Source organism: Schistocerca gregaria, chromosome 3 (genome assembly GCF_023897955.1).
Source record: "Schistocerca gregaria isolate iqSchGreg1 chromosome 3, iqSchGreg1.2, whole genome shotgun sequence".
Taxonomy (NCBI): Eukaryota; Metazoa; Arthropoda; class Insecta; order Orthoptera; family Acrididae; genus Schistocerca; species Schistocerca gregaria.
In genome coordinates, this window is record NC_064922.1 from 113,783,819 (window position 1) to 113,802,145 (window position 18,327).

General features: G+C 42.6%; 1 protein-coding gene across 1 annotated transcript in view; it reads right to left on the reverse strand.

Annotated features, from left to right (window-relative positions):
- LOC126354978 (arylsulfatase I-like) overlaps nucleotides 1–18,327 on the reverse strand; it is a 111,670-nt gene that overhangs the window by 48,019 nt on the left and 45,324 nt on the right. The window contains exons 4-6 of the mRNA XM_050005062.1: nucleotides 10,120–10,369; nucleotides 7,861–8,018; nucleotides 5,113–5,248 (exon numbers count right to left, since the gene is read on the reverse strand). Coding sequence (XP_049861019.1) covers nucleotides 5,113–5,248; nucleotides 7,861–8,018; nucleotides 10,120–10,369 — 544 coding nt within the window. The remainder of the gene's footprint in view (nucleotides 1–5,112; nucleotides 5,249–7,860; nucleotides 8,019–10,119; nucleotides 10,370–18,327) is intronic.

Sequence of the window (18,327 nt, forward strand, 5' to 3'; positions counted from 1 at the left end):
ATAACACCTTCTACAAGGCAATTAAAAATTTCCTAGTAACTGCAGGATATTACGACCTTGTGGGATGAAAAACTCCAGCAGCAGCAGCCTTCACATGTATCATCCTCTTTAAACTACTTTAAGTGTGAGCAGAACTAAGGGCACACACAGTACTATTCCTCCCGTTTCATACACCCTACAGTGTTGTTATACCTGAGGTGGTACTACACGTATCACATGGCCCCTGTGCGAGAAGATGTACGAAGCCTGGGACCCAATAGAAAGCCTCTGGTGTAATTTTTCTTTCGCCCAAAATAAATCTGACGAAACACGTGGACAAACTGAATCATTATTTTGGTGAGAAGTAAGGATCCTGAACAGTAACAACCTCTATATATAACATATTTACTGTTGCCAGTGAAACAAATCGGATGACCACTGATCAGGCAGTACATTATGACCACATACCTAATAGCCGCTATGTCCAACTTTGGCACTGACAAGAGTGGCAACGTGCCGTGCCACGGAAGGCAAGAGGTTTTGGTAGGCCGCTGGGGACAGCTGGCGCCCCACCTGCTCACACATGTCACCTGACTCCCGTAAATTCCGAGGAGAGGAGCGATGAACTCTGACGCCACTTTCAATCACATCCGAGGCGTGTTACATCGGGTTCCGATCTGGCGAGTTGTGGGGCCAGCACATCAATTGGAGCTCGCCGCTGTGTTCCTCGATCCACTCCATCAACCTGCTGTCCTAGTGACATGGAGCATCATCTTGTTGAAAAATGTCACTGCCCTCGGGAAACATGATCGTCTTGAAAGGGTATACGGGGTCTGCAACCAGTGTACGATACTCAGTGGTCGTCATGGTGCTTTGCATCCGCTCCACTCGACCCATGGACGCGCACATGAATGTTTCCCAGAGCATTATGGAGCCGCTGCCAGCTTGTCTCCACCCTGCAGTACAGATGCCAAAGCTCTGTTCCCCCTGTCAGATGAGGGATACGCTCTGTGCCATAAGGGTGGTGACGGTGTCAGGACTCGTCAGACTATACAAGGCTCTGCCACTGCGCCAGCGTCCAATGCCTATGATTAAGTGCCCATTTCAGTCGTAGTTGCCGATGTCGCAGTGTTAGCATTGGCACATGCACGGATCGTCAGCTGCGGAGGCCCATGTTGTGTTAAAGACACTTGTACTCTGCCCACCTTCAAATCTGGTGTTAATCCCGCCACAGTTAGCCACCTGTCCTGTTTTACCAGTCTGCCCAACCTAAGACGTCCGACATCTGGGCCGACGGGTGGCCCCCCACCTCACGTCTGGACGTGGTTTAAAGTTGGTTTCACCACATGTTGAGGACACTCCACGAACACCCGACAAGTCGCCTTTGGGCTGTCACAATCTGCCCTCGCTCAGACAGACAGATGGGGCGCCTTCCCCATTTTACACAGACAGCAAGCTCACTGATACTACATGCTCTGTGCGTGTGTCTGACTAGCAGTCATTCCTCGCCCGGTTACGCTGCTATCGCCTGTACGGCTTGATATCGATGGTAGATCGGTGATCATAATGTGCTGGATGATCAGCGTGTACAATCTCGGAGGATGCAAATGAGGGAGACGCAAAAACGGGTAAACAAAGACTGTGCAGAGAACATATGGTAATATTTCTCATGTCACTGTTTGCTCTTGTCTGAGATTGCTTTGATAACTGATGGTCCCCCTGAGTACATCAAGATGGAGGATGGCTTATGGCCCACTGCCCAACACGTTTGCAGCTATCAAAAATCACACAGCACCACCTGTCTGTACCAATGGCGGGAGAACTGCCCTTAGAAAAACTCATAATTTAGCGGGCTTGACAATTTTGATTTGGAGGAATGTTTGAAACGTCTTTATCGCCACATGTAACTCGATTTATGGGTCTACATGGAGTACATTAGTACGCAATTAATCTTCCACCCAGGCGAAGCGCTCAGATATGTATTCGGCAACTCTTTTTTTCATAGGAAACACGAGTTAACAATGCAATTTTTTTCAGTAGATAATTCTCACTAACCCCTTTTCCTTATTTAATCTAAATATTTGATCTTTATTGGTTAAGCTTCAGTTGTCTGTCTTCACTGTGTCATTAAAGTGATTTTTTCCTGTATGGAAGTACTCGGGAGTAAAGGAAAGGGTAAAGGAAGGGTAATGCTGTCACATGCCCGTTGCAGAGAGGGCGAAACGTCTGTCTACAAGAAAGATGCAGCGTCTACTCTACTCGTATGTCTTTCCCTACTGGATGTATCTCACAAACATGGCAGGGTTTATGAAAAAAAGTTCTGGAGGAATACACACGCAATCGGATTTCAAGATGGGAAAATTTTCAGGAGAGTAGTGTTACATATTGGAGAATAATAAAGACCGAAGTGGAAAAGTACCTAGATTCGAAGTGGAACGTGCAGTGTTAAGAACGATGAACAGTGGTGGGGGAAGAAGGGATAAAATGCAAAAGCAATGGGGATGTACATAACTAAAATTTTGGAACTATGTCAGTTAAGACTGAGAAGCGAAGAAGAATAGGGGGATCGTAAAGTAACGTTTAAAGCAGGAAACAAAAACGCAAATTAGATTAATGTACAGTGTATCCCATGCAGATCTATCACCCCAAACAACGTTTCGTCCGGAAGCAAGTGAAAAATCTATGAAGCAAATGTTGTTTGGCTACCAGCGGACACTGACCAGAATGTCAGAATTTCTTGTAACTTCGCTCGTTACGAAGATACGAATAGTGATACGACTTTTTAAACGGAAGCCTATATTTCTTATCTCGAAATCCACTTCATCTTAATTCTCTTTTCCGTTTTTTTTCTTTTTCGGCAATCATTCTTCCCACGCGTTGTTAGTGAGTGAAACAGCTAAGGAAAGGTGGAAGCGTGGAAGGGGGAGGGAAGTCGTTGATACTAGATGTAACCTCGGCCACACGTGAATAAACGGCTTGTGGTTATATAAACGTAGATGTAGACATTTGCCATGCGTTTTATCTGGGCTACAATATCATAGCGTAGTTAATCAAACGCAGCATAAAAGAAAGAGGAAAAAAACTTGGATAGTTATGAAATACTGCCCTGCAAAATAATGCTTCATTCGATGAATAACGAATTAGGAAGTACTTCTCAAGATAAGAGAGTAAAGAAAAATAGTGGAAATGATGAATATCAGTAAAGCATATTCAGTGGGACGTAAAGTGTGAAAAAGTTGCCTCCAACGAAAAATTTCGAAATTAAGATTGCAGTGCAGAGAGAAAGAGTATAAAGAACACTCGAATTGTGGATGACATTAACCATCCGTTATTAGCGCCAAAATTCGTGACATGGTCATTCGCGCGGATGACTGGTGTCATCCACAAAGCAAGCGGTCTATTTTTGTGTACTCTGAACGGTCTTTATGACTGGTTTTATAATTTTTTATTAAATCTAAATATAATAGATTTAATATTTGTACACTGTATAATATATTCTAACGACTGAAACAGTTTGAGCAATTGAAGAACAAGATCTTCAGCTGAGTTACTGGAATTTCACGGTCCCTCTTGTTGCTTGCAGACATACGGTTCTAAATTCGAAGTGTTAGCTGTTTTTACAACAACGAAAGCAAACACTCTTAACCCACACTTTGCTGATTTGCTAAGAATATATTGCCTGAACGGGCAGTTTCCTCCAAGCTGTTCGTCAACAGTAAGATATTTACTAGGTGAAAAATATTTTTGGCAATTGTTCGTGAATAGTTCAAGTACTCCTCTGATAACTGTAGTAGCAGCCAGCTTGTCAATCTCTCTGCGAACACGTCTTTCACGGATATTATCAAACCTCAGACATATCAACAGAAACCTGAATCGGTTTTCACTTATGCATAAATAACATGATTCAAGTCCGTTTCCCTTTGATTTATCCCACAATTTCGACACACTCTTCCTATAACATCTCAAATATCCACATAGATAAAACAATGAAAGCTCTGAACTCTATCTCATCTGTTTCTTTAGCGTCTCTTTCCCTACAGAATTTAGCAAGAACTTAATTGATGTATATATTAGTGCATGTTGCGATAATGCTTATTATGTTTTCATCCAAGAACCAATTCAGAATTTCTATTTGTCTTTTTTATACGAGCTTGATTTTTTAGTCCGGGCAAATGCGTAATAAAATTACAAGATCTGCTTCTAACACTGGTAGGACATTTATTTTTCCTCCGTTTAGTTATTCCATCCTTCCCTAAAAAATGCATCCTCTTGAATTACTTCTTCCTGTGACCTATATTCATCATTTTATGACACTTACTGTTCTGTTCCTGAATCATGACGCTTTCATGAACAGAATCCGCAGTGTCTGAGTCAGCGCTATCACTGTGACCATGTTTGTCACTCAGCTCATTGAACCATTCCGACCATACATTAGGATCTCTCCTAAAATCTGTCCGAGGTTTTCTGCCTCCGACATTTCTTCCACAATTTAAAAATAAAGACAATACTAGGTAACACGGAAGGTAACTGCAATCAGTTTCAGTACGTCTAAATTTACGCACATGAAAGATCGATTGAATCTGGGACAGCATTAAAGTAATACAGACTTACATTGTTTCAGATTGTCGCAGCAGAGCTCGCGTGGATGACAAGTGTCCTCCAGACTATAATAATGTTTCATAAACAATGTATCTTCCGTAACTGAAAGCAAACAATGATTAGAGCTAACAGCCGGAGAGTTAACAGAAAGGCACTGAAAATAACGCGAACTCAATCCATCAGTGTCAGGCAAAATTGAGCGGGAAAGTCATGTGGATGACGAGTCTCATCCGCGCTAGCAACGGAGGATTAAAAGCGGAAGTAGTTTGCAGAAGAATAAGGAAGAAGCACATGACAGAGGAAAGTGGAGAGTGTCCAATGGGTATCCGTCGTAAAACAGATACACTGAGTGAAAATAGCGGCAGATGGCTGGTGGTGTAATTGTCTACCAGTGCGGAGTCCAGGAAAGCAACTGGCACCTAACGTGCAATTTACTGAAGCAAAACACATCGGTATTGATGCCATCTGAGCATTAAACTCTATTTTATGTGCGATGTCCATGTTTGTTTGTTTCTGTTGCAGACCAGTACCCACCTGCAGCAGCGTAGAACGTGGGCAGCCAATCGGTGATGTGCATCAGCTGGTGTGACACCCTGGGCGTTTTTTGCAACAGCGGGCTCCACACCAGGGCCGGAGATCGCACACCGCCTTCCCACAGCGTCGCTTTCAACTGGAAGGGACAACATGTACTGATCACTACAACTTTTATCAGGGCCGGTTGTAAATTGCATGACGGGAAATCGAAGGATCGTGAGGTCGAATCCGTGTTCGACCACGAAATTTCCTGTCTGGCTTCAATCTAGGCTTCACCTCTCAACAAGGACATCGAAACCCAGTAGTTTTTGTGGGGGAGCCCCAGGGAAAGGAAAAATATATTGTGTAGTCAAGTGTTTCTTAGGAGAAAATGATTTCAAAGTCGCTATTATGCAGGTTTTTAACAGTGTCGCAACAGTAACACTTTTACGGATCTTTTTCCGAAATATAAAAAGCTCAACATACCCCAAGAGCCAGGCCCCCTACAAACTATCGTGTAGGCGCAATTGCCTCTCACAATTGTGAAGATTGGGCAGGAACTACCGGAGCTTCGAATCCAACGTTGAAATATACCTCCTCTTTTGCCAGTAAGTTACTTGGGCGTCTTAGTGAAACATACGTAGGTCACTGGCGTAGTTCCTTCTGAAAGACACACGTCAGATAGTTGATCGACATTAAAGTAATATTATTACCACACCTTCAGCTCGCCTTTATCTCTTACGACAATACGAACAAAATCATAGACGAATATGGCCTCAGAGTACTCGCATTACAGAAGTACGCAATTCAGCAGCAATTCGAGGAATGTCGTTGATAATTCGCTTCCATTTGGACCTTAACCATAGAGTAATAGTATTGCACATTATACAACCTACAAGCAACCTCCATCGCCTATCAGTGAGCAAGGGTCCTTGTGTATAGCATCCCAAAGGCTAGTAAATCAGAATGTGATAATGTGAAACTAGAAGTGTAACCCTCGTTGTGTGATTAACAATGTGACGGTCCTCTAAGTAAGTAATAACGCTAGAGCGGTATGTATTAATATTGCTTAAAAGACATCGTAGTAAGAGTGACACAGTAATTCGTCGCGCTGCGGAATACAGTTCCCGGCTCTTGCAGCACACGTGGTATCAGTAAATTAAGGTACGGTTCCTATCATGGATATTGGTCCAATGATGCGGATGGTTGGTGCCGCTATTGCAGCATTAACGAGCCTTTCCCACGATGCGGCTGTGGCACTCGCTCCTTAGGTCGGTGTTAGGCCTATTTCTTTGACAATTGTACCAGAGTTGCATTGTGCGTGTATTTTGAAGTGCAGCGGCCGGAGAAAAGGAAACATACTTGGGTGAAACACTTGGTTTTACGTCGAGGTGAAAAAAGAAGTCAGCAAATTATTTTACGAGAGCTGCAAGAGGATGTTGGAACAAAGTGCTCTATATTCTGAGAGGTGGTAGTAAGGATCAAAGCAAGCCAAATATGTCCAGTAAACGAGGGCGCTAAAATACATATTGTTAAAGCTATGAGCGCTTGTACATCTTCACTACTATGAAACACATATCTGCAAGCCATCTGCCTTTACGAGCTGTCTACAGAATGTGGTAAACATATGAGGACACATTCTTCTATTATTGTCCTTGTAACTATAAACATCGTTACTTATCTACTGTAAACGGTATTCGCAGTTATGGGTACGCACAGCGCATACCTTAGTAATAGTGGAACGAGTTTGTGATTTGATAAGTCCGTACAAATCTTATACATCGGAATATAATCTTTTCAATTACCAGTATAGTGGAAGGTTATTATTCCACACGGCTAATGGCAGACATCATCTTACGTTATGATGTGCCAAATTGAAACCTAATATGACCTTATATTCCACCAACGAATTGGACTGATGCAGGGTATATTCGGTTCTTATAAAACGACTTGCTTGTCCTGCTACTTAAGGTATTATACCAACAACAGCTTGGCACGTGTTTAATGCATAATGGAGCACGACCCCATTTTCCCCATAATATTCGAGAGCACTTCACACATACAGTTAATGGACAACGGATTGGTCGGGGAGGTCCAGTACGTGGAGCAGAGGGTTTCTTCGGCCTTAATCCTTTGTTTTTTGGTGTCAGAGACAGATGAAGTCGCTGCTGTATGCAAGCTCCACTAATGGTATACAAACGCTACATAAACACGTCATCAACGCCTGCCAGCGCATCCGTGACCAAACTCGAGGTTTTCGGAGAGTGCCTCATTCCCTAAGAAGTCGGACAGAAGCACGCCTTACTCTGAAGGGGCACCTCCATTAGCGATGGCTGACAAGAGGAGGACGTACGTAATAGCAAGCTGATTACAATAGCAACGCTGCTATTTCGCAGTAGCAGTATAATGTGTTATTATTTGTGTATTCATTTGTTTACTGCTTTCGTGATTCAGTAGACGAGATGGTGTGCTCAGAGGCGAAAATCAACAACAGCTCTTTTACAGAACGTTTTAGTCATTTTTTCTTAATTTAGTTTTCTCAAAATATGGAATACTCTTTTATAGCAACCTGAGCAAGAAAATACTAATGCGAATCATTTAATAATGGTCTGAATTGCCCATCTTTCATCGTTCATCAAAATCTATTTAAAATATATTTGTTCGTTCTTATTACTTGACAAAATACGCAGCAAAATCAAAGATGACGTACGCAATCCGACCACCTGATGCGGTGCTTGGAATTCACCTACACGGAAGATCTCTACTTACGCCTCTGAAGGGGTAGTTGGATCCCCAGTTGGCGGTTTTACCCGTTGTGGGCGCTCCGTTGTCCGGAGTGAAGACGATGATGGAGTTCTCCAGCATTCCTCGGCTCTGCAGCGCAGCCATCACTCGGCCCACCGATTCATCCAGTTTGGACACCACGCCTGTAATAGGAGGAGGTGCAGAAGTCGCGGGTCGCCGAGATCTGTATCGTATTATACCGAAGCCCTTTGTTCGACGCATAACGATCGACAGTGACTGTCACCGCCCTTGACAAAAAAAATAAGAAAACAAACTGTTTTCAGGCCTCGTATAGTAAATATATCTGTTGATCTGGAAGAGGACTGAACATACATCTGGTGCTGTAATATCCCTTACTGGCGAAACAAGTGAACATCCTTTGGTTTCCGTATCCATATGCCCTTCCCCACCCATCTGGTCAGTTAATGAAATTTCCACATATCTTCCAACAAACTCCTTTGACCCTCACACATCTACCGCAATGGCTGCTGCCACGCCTCTATCGGTATGTTCCACATCCTCTATTTTTCCACGCACTCCATATCCTTCCATCAGGGACAAAATGTGCAGTCTGGACCAAAACTTCACTAGGCCGTCCTTGGACAGCGTGAGTTCCAAGGACGCTGACTAAGTATCCAGCCACCATCGCCGCCACTTTCTTCATCGCTGTCCTATCCTCGCTTCACCTGACACGATCCGAGCAATAAGCGAAGAACCGTATTCGTGCTGAATGCGTACTGCATTCCTACTCATTTCCTTTTCTTATCAATCGCCTTCTTTTCTCTGATCGTTGATTCATTTCCAGCCACAACATACCTTGAACATCCCGTGTCAACTGAAGTCTTCACCCCAACCAGGCCAGCGTCAAACTCCTGTCCCAAAACCTGCAACCCAGCTGTGAGTTCTTTTCCACAAATACATCTCTCAATCTTTTCAGACTAGCGCCTTCCCATATACCTCCCATACGTCACTCCCAACTCGCACTTATCTAGAGGCTATATCACGCCATCCTTATTTCGATTTAGAATATACCAGTGCGACTGGCTGCGCATGATATTTAAAGAATCTAATTCACTATTGGACTCACTTCTACAAAATCAGGCACCTGATAACTTTATATATGCGTTAACGTGTATAATATTAGTCGTTATGTTAGTAAAACCTAAACAGGGGTAGCATTAAAGTATTAATAAATTAAATGCCTGATGCTATAGTTTTACTATAGGAACGGCGAAAAGACAATAAGCGACAATTTTTTTTCCTTCTTTGTTTTGTGAAGTATGTGACACAGAAAAAGTTCGGAAAATGTTTGAGATTTTATGTAAACTTAGTGCTCTCATTCTGAAATACTGGATGAATATAATCTGGATAATTTGTACGCCATGAGGTACTCCGTCTCGGGACATTTACACAATCAAATGTGCCCCCGACAGCCCTCTTTCATGTCATTATTACTTGAATCGATTCACTTTGATTCATTTAGTTCGGTAATTTTCCAGTCTGTTACTTAACTGGTCCGTCGCTTCTGTTTCAGCATATAGTCATGCCTTGGAGAAAGAGGTGCCCACTGAACTCTAATGCCATGTGCTGAAACAAAGGGATCGCGCGTCGTAGTACGTTTAACAGTTAAATTTTTTAGGGTGTATGTTCCTACAGGTGTCAGCCCACATACTGATATTTCCTACATATATCTTGCAAAGTGACCATGGAGGTACAATTAGAGAGATTAAAACAAATACAGACGCTTGCGGACAGTCGTTCTTTCAGTGCACCACTCGCGACTTAACAAGAAAATGGATTGAATGCCAGTTCTACATGAAGTACCCTTTGCCATACAGCGTACGGAGGATTACGAAGTATAAAATAAGATTACCTGGTCCGTCGCTTCCGTTTCAGCATTTTTTTCTTTGTATTAGCATTTAACATGGTAGAAAACTTTCTGAAGCCAAGATCGGATAAATATTTCTTTACTTCCAGCATCCGATTTCGACAGACTTTACTGGCATCTTCAGGTCTTCAAAATTTTTTACAACACATGTTTATTGTGACTTTCTCAGACCTGAAGATGACACCAAACTTTAGCGAAACCGGCTGTTAAACATTGAAAAAGATTTATGCGATTTTGGCGTTATTGTTTTTCAGCACGAAAAGAAGACACCTTCATCTCGTCTCTCGACGTGCCAAGATTCAGTATGCGTTTAACAAAGAGAGCTAGCATTTATGAAATACACTTAATCATCCAACCTGCGTATATGCGCCTGTTGGGGTCCGATATGTAGAGGAACTTGTTGATGGCCTCCTGAGGCGCGGTGACGGGGGCGGCGGGGTCCCCCGCGTGGCAGGCCTGGTGCGACAGGTACAGGAAGAGCGGCCTCTCCGCGTCGTGCTCCAGGATGAGCCGCTCCGCCTCCTCCGTGTAGACGTCGGTGGAGTAGCGGCCGGCGTGCTCCCACGCCATCGTCAGGTTCTTCCACAGGATGTAGCCGTTCAGCTCCTGTGAGTAATAAAGTCACTACACTCGAGCAGTGTTGTGGATAACTGTGTTGAGGCCTGAGCTTCAGGCAGGCTTTAGCAGCCAAGTAACTGATACGTGGGGCCAGCCACCAATGCAATTCCTAAAGCTAGCTTCTGTAATAGTGTCGACGTAGCACCCTACAAGGCGGCGTTTTGGAGTCAACATTTGGCTGAGTAGCGCAATGGGCCTGGCTGCAAGGAAATTTTACCAACTCAGACCAAAGCAGCATTACTTCGGCGTTGTGCACCGTACGGCACAGCCTCCGTAAGGTCATCTGCTAAAGCTCAGCAAGAACGACAAAGGCACACCTGCTCTTCTACGAACAGTCCGCCAGCCATGACGATTCTGGGCTTCGAGTGGGATCCGTAGGGTTAAGGCAGCTCAGTCGCCACTGTCACTCAGCACACCAGTTGGTCTCCAACCACCTTGAGTTCAGCTTTGACTTACTGCGTGCCTGCCTCTATCAGGTGCCTATGCCAGCCGTTGCCCTTACGCAACAAGAGCTGACACGGTTAACTAGTCAGCGAGGAGGTGGTGTCGAAAGCCATAGTGGCGCTGCAATAGTTTTACACCGTTCGTGGCGTCACAGACTACCTAGCAGCCACGACAAGCACCTGGCACACAAGTGTAGGAGTCGGGTATGGAAGGTTTTAAGCAGTCGCCAAAGCTTTACTGATTAGTAAGGGCAGTGAAGGAAGAAGTTTGGTGAAAAGAGCACAATGCGCTCTCTCAGGTGGGAAGAACTTGCCTGAACGCGGCTGGAATGATATCAGAGTCGATATGGAAGACATAAGGGACCCAGTATTACGAGTTTAACAGAGCTTTGGAAGACCTGAAGTCAAATAAGGCAGAGGGCTGTCTAGTCCTTCTACGGAATTTATGAATTTGTTATGGGGCTTTGGCAACCAAGCGGGTATTGAAATTGGTGTGAAGAAGTCTGGAGATACACTATCACACTGTAGAGAAAATATCATCTACAGGTTCCCGAAGGTACCAGGGGCAGATGAGTGGAGATCTATCACACAAACAGCTTAATGGCTCAGGCAAAGAAGTTGCTGGCGACCATTATATACTGTGACGTCCCCTCTCCCCTTTTTGTTGTCGCTGTTGATGCTGAGGCGCTACTGCTACAGCTTGGTCTGTGGAATGGAGACGCTACGCGCAGTGATGGTTGTCCCCGTCGGATAACGTCGAACATCACCTGAAAATCTCTAAAGAACATTGTTCCTCGTGTAATGTATGAAACTCCGTTTGGAGTGCGCACAGTCTTCTCAGCGATGTGAACTGCTAATTGTTTATTATGGTTTTATGATGATTTGTTATACACAGTTAGTTATTTAGTGCAGTACTGAGTGAATCATTCATCACCGGTGTCGTTTCACACCACTGAAGGAAGGAAAAAATTCATTTGCGGTTCAGTATCAGTAGTTGTTACGTTGCTAAGCAGAATTGTTCACTAGGGCAAGACGCAAATCCATGCTATCTTGCTTTAGTGCGTCGTCATATTATTTCGGCAAAACACTCCTTTCAATTCGTTCATCAAGTCCCACTTCCAATTAATATTTTCACAGCTAATTAATTTAGTCTCTCAACTATCACACAGTTCAATTAATGATGGAGCCAACACGTGAAATTTCCATTACCGACGAACAATTTTATTATTCCCTCTTAGCAATTACTTTATAATCATCAGACCACACGCACACCGATGGATCAGATCAATTACAGTTCTTTTCAGTTCCGTGATCATGACAACTATGACAGCATTTACAGTCACCGTATTTGTATTATCTTCGTGTGTTCGTATAAATGTTTCCTACTCCAGGCTAATCAGGTATTGCAGTCTTCGATACTATGTCCATTCTTTGTTGTAACTGTTCACTTTGACGAAGGTTGAGTCAAACAATAATATCTCCAATAATTAAAGTTCATTAACTCGTCGTACACTATCAGAATATCACTTCAGTTCAAGTTCTCAAGTCTGGATAACTGAGAACAAAGTCCATGCATGTCTGTCACACAATATTACTTTTGTTAAAAAAGAAACAATCTCGTAGCGTTCCGTGTGTAGTACTAAAACAAACGGTGCTCTCTCTCTACTTGATAGCAAGCTAGCTAGCAAGCAACTGACTTTTCCATGAGCGAGCACTGTAGATATATTGAATTTCCTTTTCATAGCGTTTAAAACTCTCTTTCACAATAAATGTTATCTTTGACCGACATATTACTTTGGACATAATTTTCGTCATACTGATTTGCAGTTATTACTAAGATGTTTGATAGCTAATTAAAAGAACCATTCTTTCTTTCTAGCTTGATATCATGACATACTCAGTAATTATTGAAATTGATGTTCATCAAAACTTTAAGGCGTTACGTTATTGTCAAAGTTGTCGTAACTGTCAGGATAACTCTGTTCCCTACTTTAAATTATTATGACATTCTTATTTGGGTTTTAGTGTTTCTTGGGGTGTTACAATACGGAAGAATGTGGAAGGAGAGTTAGGATCTGGTCAAGGAACATCCACTCGATTCCAATATTCCGAGATCCACAGTGTCAACAGCGTGCAGAGAATGCCAAATCTGAGGCATTAACTCTTACCAGACAGAACGCAGTGGCCGACGGCCTTTGCGTGACGACTGAGAGCAGCGGCGTTTGCGTAGAGTTATCTGTGTTAAAAGACAATCAGCACTGCGTGAAATAAATGCAGAGATCCGTCAGAGTACTGCGGCGAAATTTGGCTTTAATGGGCTATGGTCGCAGCGACCGACGCTAGTTGCTTTGCCCGCAGCAATACATCGCTTGCTGTGCCTCTTCTGTCGTGACCGTATCGATTGGACCCTGGACTACTGGAAAGCCGTGGCCTGACCAGGCGAGGCCCGCTTTCAGTTGTTAAGAGCTGACGATAAGGTTCGAGTGTAGCGGAGACCTCACGAAGTCATGGATCCAAGTTGTCAACTACACACTGTGGAAGCTGGTGGTGGCTATACAGTCGTATGAGCTACATTTACATGGAATGGACTGGATGCCATGGTACAGTTCAACCGATCATTACCTTGAAATGACTTTGTTTGGCTACCTGGAGACAATTTGTAGCCGTTCATAGATTTTTCCCCAAATGAGGGTTGAATTTTTATGGGTGGCAATTCACCACGTCAGAGTATTTTGTACAAGTCAAACGTATGATTTTGCCTCCCACATTGCCAGAATGATTCCCATTGAACATTTATGAGGTATAATCGCGAGGTCCGTTCTTGCAGTAAGTCCTGCACGGGCAACATCTCCTTAATCATTGACAGATATAGAGGCACATAATTACGGATGGATACTGAGGCATCATGGCTCAATATTAGGTAAAAGGAGGTCCGGCACTGCATTAGGCGGTATCTCATGATTTATACATATAACGTTATTGCCGGTCCCAAGCCCAGATGAGAAAGGAGGAGAGTTAGACGATGGGCCAGCCTCCGCTTCTGAAAAAAAAAGAACCTCGTTAAATGAAAAGACGAAATATCGCACCGATCAAAACATGTATAAAACTGGATATGTGGATATGTTGATGGATTCTCTGGATTTAGAATTGGAACATGGAATGTAAAGTCAGTCATGACCGGGGGAATGAAACTACTTGGAGAAGCATTCGGTAAATATCAGTGCCTAGTGACAGCAACTCAAGAAACAAGACTGTCTCATGGAGTCATGAAGATTGAAGATACGTACAAGCTCTTCAACAGCAAACGAGCTAACTCAAGCATGGAATCAGGAGTTGGATTTTCTGTCCATAATAAAATGATATCGGCTGTCAATAACTGGTCTCCAGTAGATAACCGCATCTGCTAGATCATATTAAACACTAAACCAAAGAATATCTGCTTAGTCAACTGTCATGCCCCATCAGAAAATGCTGACGAAGAAACAAAGAACAGTTTATATCTCCAGCTAGAAAATGTAGTTGGACTACCTAGGCGTTCAAGCCAACTGGTAATAGGAGATTTCAGTGCCAAAATAGGGAGAGAAAAGGAGTGTCGGCCAAAAATTGGCCCTGATAATAGCCAAGAAGCAAGCTATAAGAACGGTGTCAGGTTAATCAACTTCGTTGAAACAATGTACTGGATCCTCTTGTCCAGATCAACCGATCATTGACTTGAAATGATTTTGTTTGGCTACCTGGAGAGCACTTGCAGCCATTCATGGATTTTTTCCCAAACAATGTCTTGAATTTTTATGGATGACAGTGCGTTATGACTATCAGAGGCACGTACTTCCACGTAAAGAAGTATATTACCTGGATGTCACAAGATGTAAGTACAAAGAATCAGATCGATCATGTTCTACCTGACCGAGGGCATCATGGAACTGTAGAAACATATACGAACCTTCTGTGTGGCAGATATTGACTCCGACCACTTTTTGGCTGCAGCCAATCTACATCTGAAACTGTCCACCAATTGGCGAAATTATGAAGAAAATATGGTCCGCTTTGACAAGGAAATATTGAAAGATGTAGCAGTGAGACAGCGTTACCAAAAAAAAGTTGCAGAACATCTCACACCATCGGAGGGTAGTAATAATGTAGAAGGCGCGTGGCTGGCAGTACGGAATGCAATACTACTCAGCAAAATTAAGAGCTTTTTTTGCCTTCCAAAACGCAGAAGTAAACCTTGGTTTGATCAAGAATGTCGGAAATCCGTAGAGACAATGTCAGCGACAAGGCTGAAATGGCTAGAGCAACCTTCAGATGATCAAGAATTGCTTTTTCCGAGGCGAGGCGAAACATAGCTCATAAGGAGGAAGAAAATGGGAACACCAAAAATATCTGTTGATAGCAGTAGGAGAGTCAAAGCCCTCACGATGTTTTTCCCCGGCCTCAAGACTTCCCAGGGGTGTCTACTGGCAACATACATTGGTTTTATCGAGTGAGACTGCTGAAGTGGTACCACCACTAGTGCAGGCAAACATATTCAACCAACTGCGACATGGTCGCGTATACAAAACGTATTTTAAAAACTTTTGTGGGTTTATTCAACCATGACAACTTGTAAGTAGGCTGTTTAGTTTTTTTTATTGTTAACGCCGCCGCCACGTAGCGCTCTGTATAAAAATCACTGGCTGTGCCGTGTGCAGTCTGTGGCTGGTTTGCATTGTTGTCTGCCATTGTAGTGTTGGGCAGCGGCAGCTGGATGCTAACAGCGCGTAGCGTTGCGCAGTTGGAGGTGAGCCGCCAGCAGTGGTGGATGTGGGGAGAGAGATGGCGGAGTTTTGAAATTTGTAAGAATGGATGTCATGAACTGCTATATATATTATGACTATTAAGGTAAATACATTGTTTGTTCTCTATTAAAATCTTTCATTTGCTAACTGTGCCTATCAGAAGTTAGTGACTTCCGTAGTTTGAAACTTTTAGTTAGCTGGCAGTAGTGGCGCTCCCTGTATTGCAGTAGTTCGAGTAACGAAGATTTTTGTGAGGTAAGTGATTTGTGAAACATATAGGTTAATGTTAGTGAGGGCCATTCTTTCGTAGGGATTTTTGAAAGTCAGATTGCGTTGCGCTAAAAAATACTGTGTTTCAGTTTAAGCACAGTCTTGTATAATTTTTCTAAGGGGACGTTTCATATGTCGACCCTTAGCCTAGGATACCTCACTGGAAACTTCTGATTTTTTTCTTGTAGTTTGTGTAATTAGTGTAGGTTTTGTTTATTTCTAGCGCGTAATTTTAGAGAGAATCTCCTTTGTAGTTGTAGTCTTTCATTGTTGTACAGTAAAACAGTTGTAGCATGCGTGTAGAGTTGCACCAAGTATTTCGCAGCTGCGCTTGCAATTAACCAGATATTATTTTCCATGTTAATGTATTCTCTTATTTTTGCTCTTCAAATTGTTTTTTTCTGTGTTGTCGTGTGAAATATTGTGACAATAATGGCGTGTGAAAAACGTAATACTAGGCTCCAAAGTAAACTGAGAAATGACAGTGAAGACGAAAGCGGAGTGTTAGCGCCACCTAGTAATGAATTAACTAATGTTCAAAGTAGTAATTTGGTAATTGTACATAGGGAAATGGAGCGGGCTGCAAACAATGGTGTAGACAGTGAAATACGTAGTGAACAGAGAACAATTATCAATCGATTATTCGGCAACAGCTCGCCTCAGGATTCCGAAATGACAGGACACATTCTTGCAAATACTGTAGATTCAGGTTTTGCGTCCTCACCGCTTTCTCAAATAAGTCAAGACACATTTTCTGTTTTTCAAACTGCGCATATTGCCGGTTCAAATGCATTGCCGAATAGCACTAAGGAATATGTTTCAGACACCAGTGCATTGTTATTACAATTAATGCAACAAATGGGACAAAAGCTTCAAAAGTTGGACACAATGGAACAAAATCAGAGACAAACACAGCAAAAGCTTCAAATGTTAGACACAATGGAACAAAATCAGAGACAAACACAGCTAAAGCTTCAAAAGTTAGACGCAATGGAACAAAAGCTTCAAAAGTTAGACGCAGTGGAACATACACTTGAACAAACACGTGAAGATTTAACTACTGAATTACATAAAATCGAATCGAAATGTCAAAATGTCTGTAATGACGTAAAACACAAATTTGTGAGCATTTCCAACCTATTTTTTCGCGGCATGAAAATGCATTACAGAATCACGAAGCAGCCTTAAAAGAACTGCAAACTATTGTTCATGAAAATCATGAGACCTTGGAAGCTAATATTGACTCAGTTGCATCTACCGATTCCGTTACGCAACTTGCAAAAACTCAAGCGAACTTAAAGGACACAGTAGATACTCTGAAAATTGGTTCATAAAGACACATGGAGGACATTAGTTCATTATCAGAGAAAGTAGTTGAACTTTCAGATCAGCTAAATAATTTATCTACGAAGGTAGATGATAATCTGAATGACACAAAACCGATAGTCTTTAATGACACAGAAAAGTTCGAACAAATTAGGAAATTCAAACAAAATCAGAGTCAAATTAATACCCAACACCAAAGAGAAATCCGGGAAGTACAAGATCAGCTGACACAGGTAATACAAGAATTACGTATTTCAGAGGACACTCGCGCTCCAACACGGGAAGAGGGACTTAGAAATACGGAAAAGCCACAAAATAATAACACAGGGCATTTCGGAAATTCTGAAAGAAATTGGCAAGGTGCACCGAATTTTGAGATGGAACCGCTGAAACGACGTAACAATGACCGACATGCGACCCGCCGACACGATGATTTTGACTATAAGCTGTTCATTACTACACATAAATTCAAAACTTTTAAGAATTCTGGCAACGAAATTCATCCACAAGCGTGGCTCCATCAGTTCTCTCATTGTTTTCCTCCCAACTGGTCACTAGAGCACAGATTAGAATTTATGTGTGGCTACTTAGAGAATGAACCAGCTGTAAGAATGCGATCGGTCATTCACGATTGCCACAGTGAAGGAGAATTTTACCATGCCTTCCTCTCAGCATATTGGTCCCAAGCCACACAAGACCGAGTAAAACATGGCATCATAATGATGAAAAATTTTGAACAACCTGAATTTTCAAGTCTTGTGAAATTTTTTGAAGACATGTTACATAAGAATCGGTATCTTTCAAACCCATACAGCCCGTCAGAACTCATCCGCATTTGCTTAATCAAATTGCCTGAACATTTACGGCATATTATCTTGGCAGGACGTGCAAAGACGGCATTGAAGCTTTTCAGGGACTCTTACAAGAATTAGAAATTGACATTGACAATCGCGGAACGTGAAAACAGGAACACAACAATTACAGGTCACATCCGTCGCAATTCCACGATGAAAGAAATAATAACTGGACACGACAAGGCTATTCTCGCAACACAAATCGTGACCAAAACAGACACCACCTGTATGACAACCGTTGGCAGAGTAGTAATAATTACAGGGAAAGATCACCT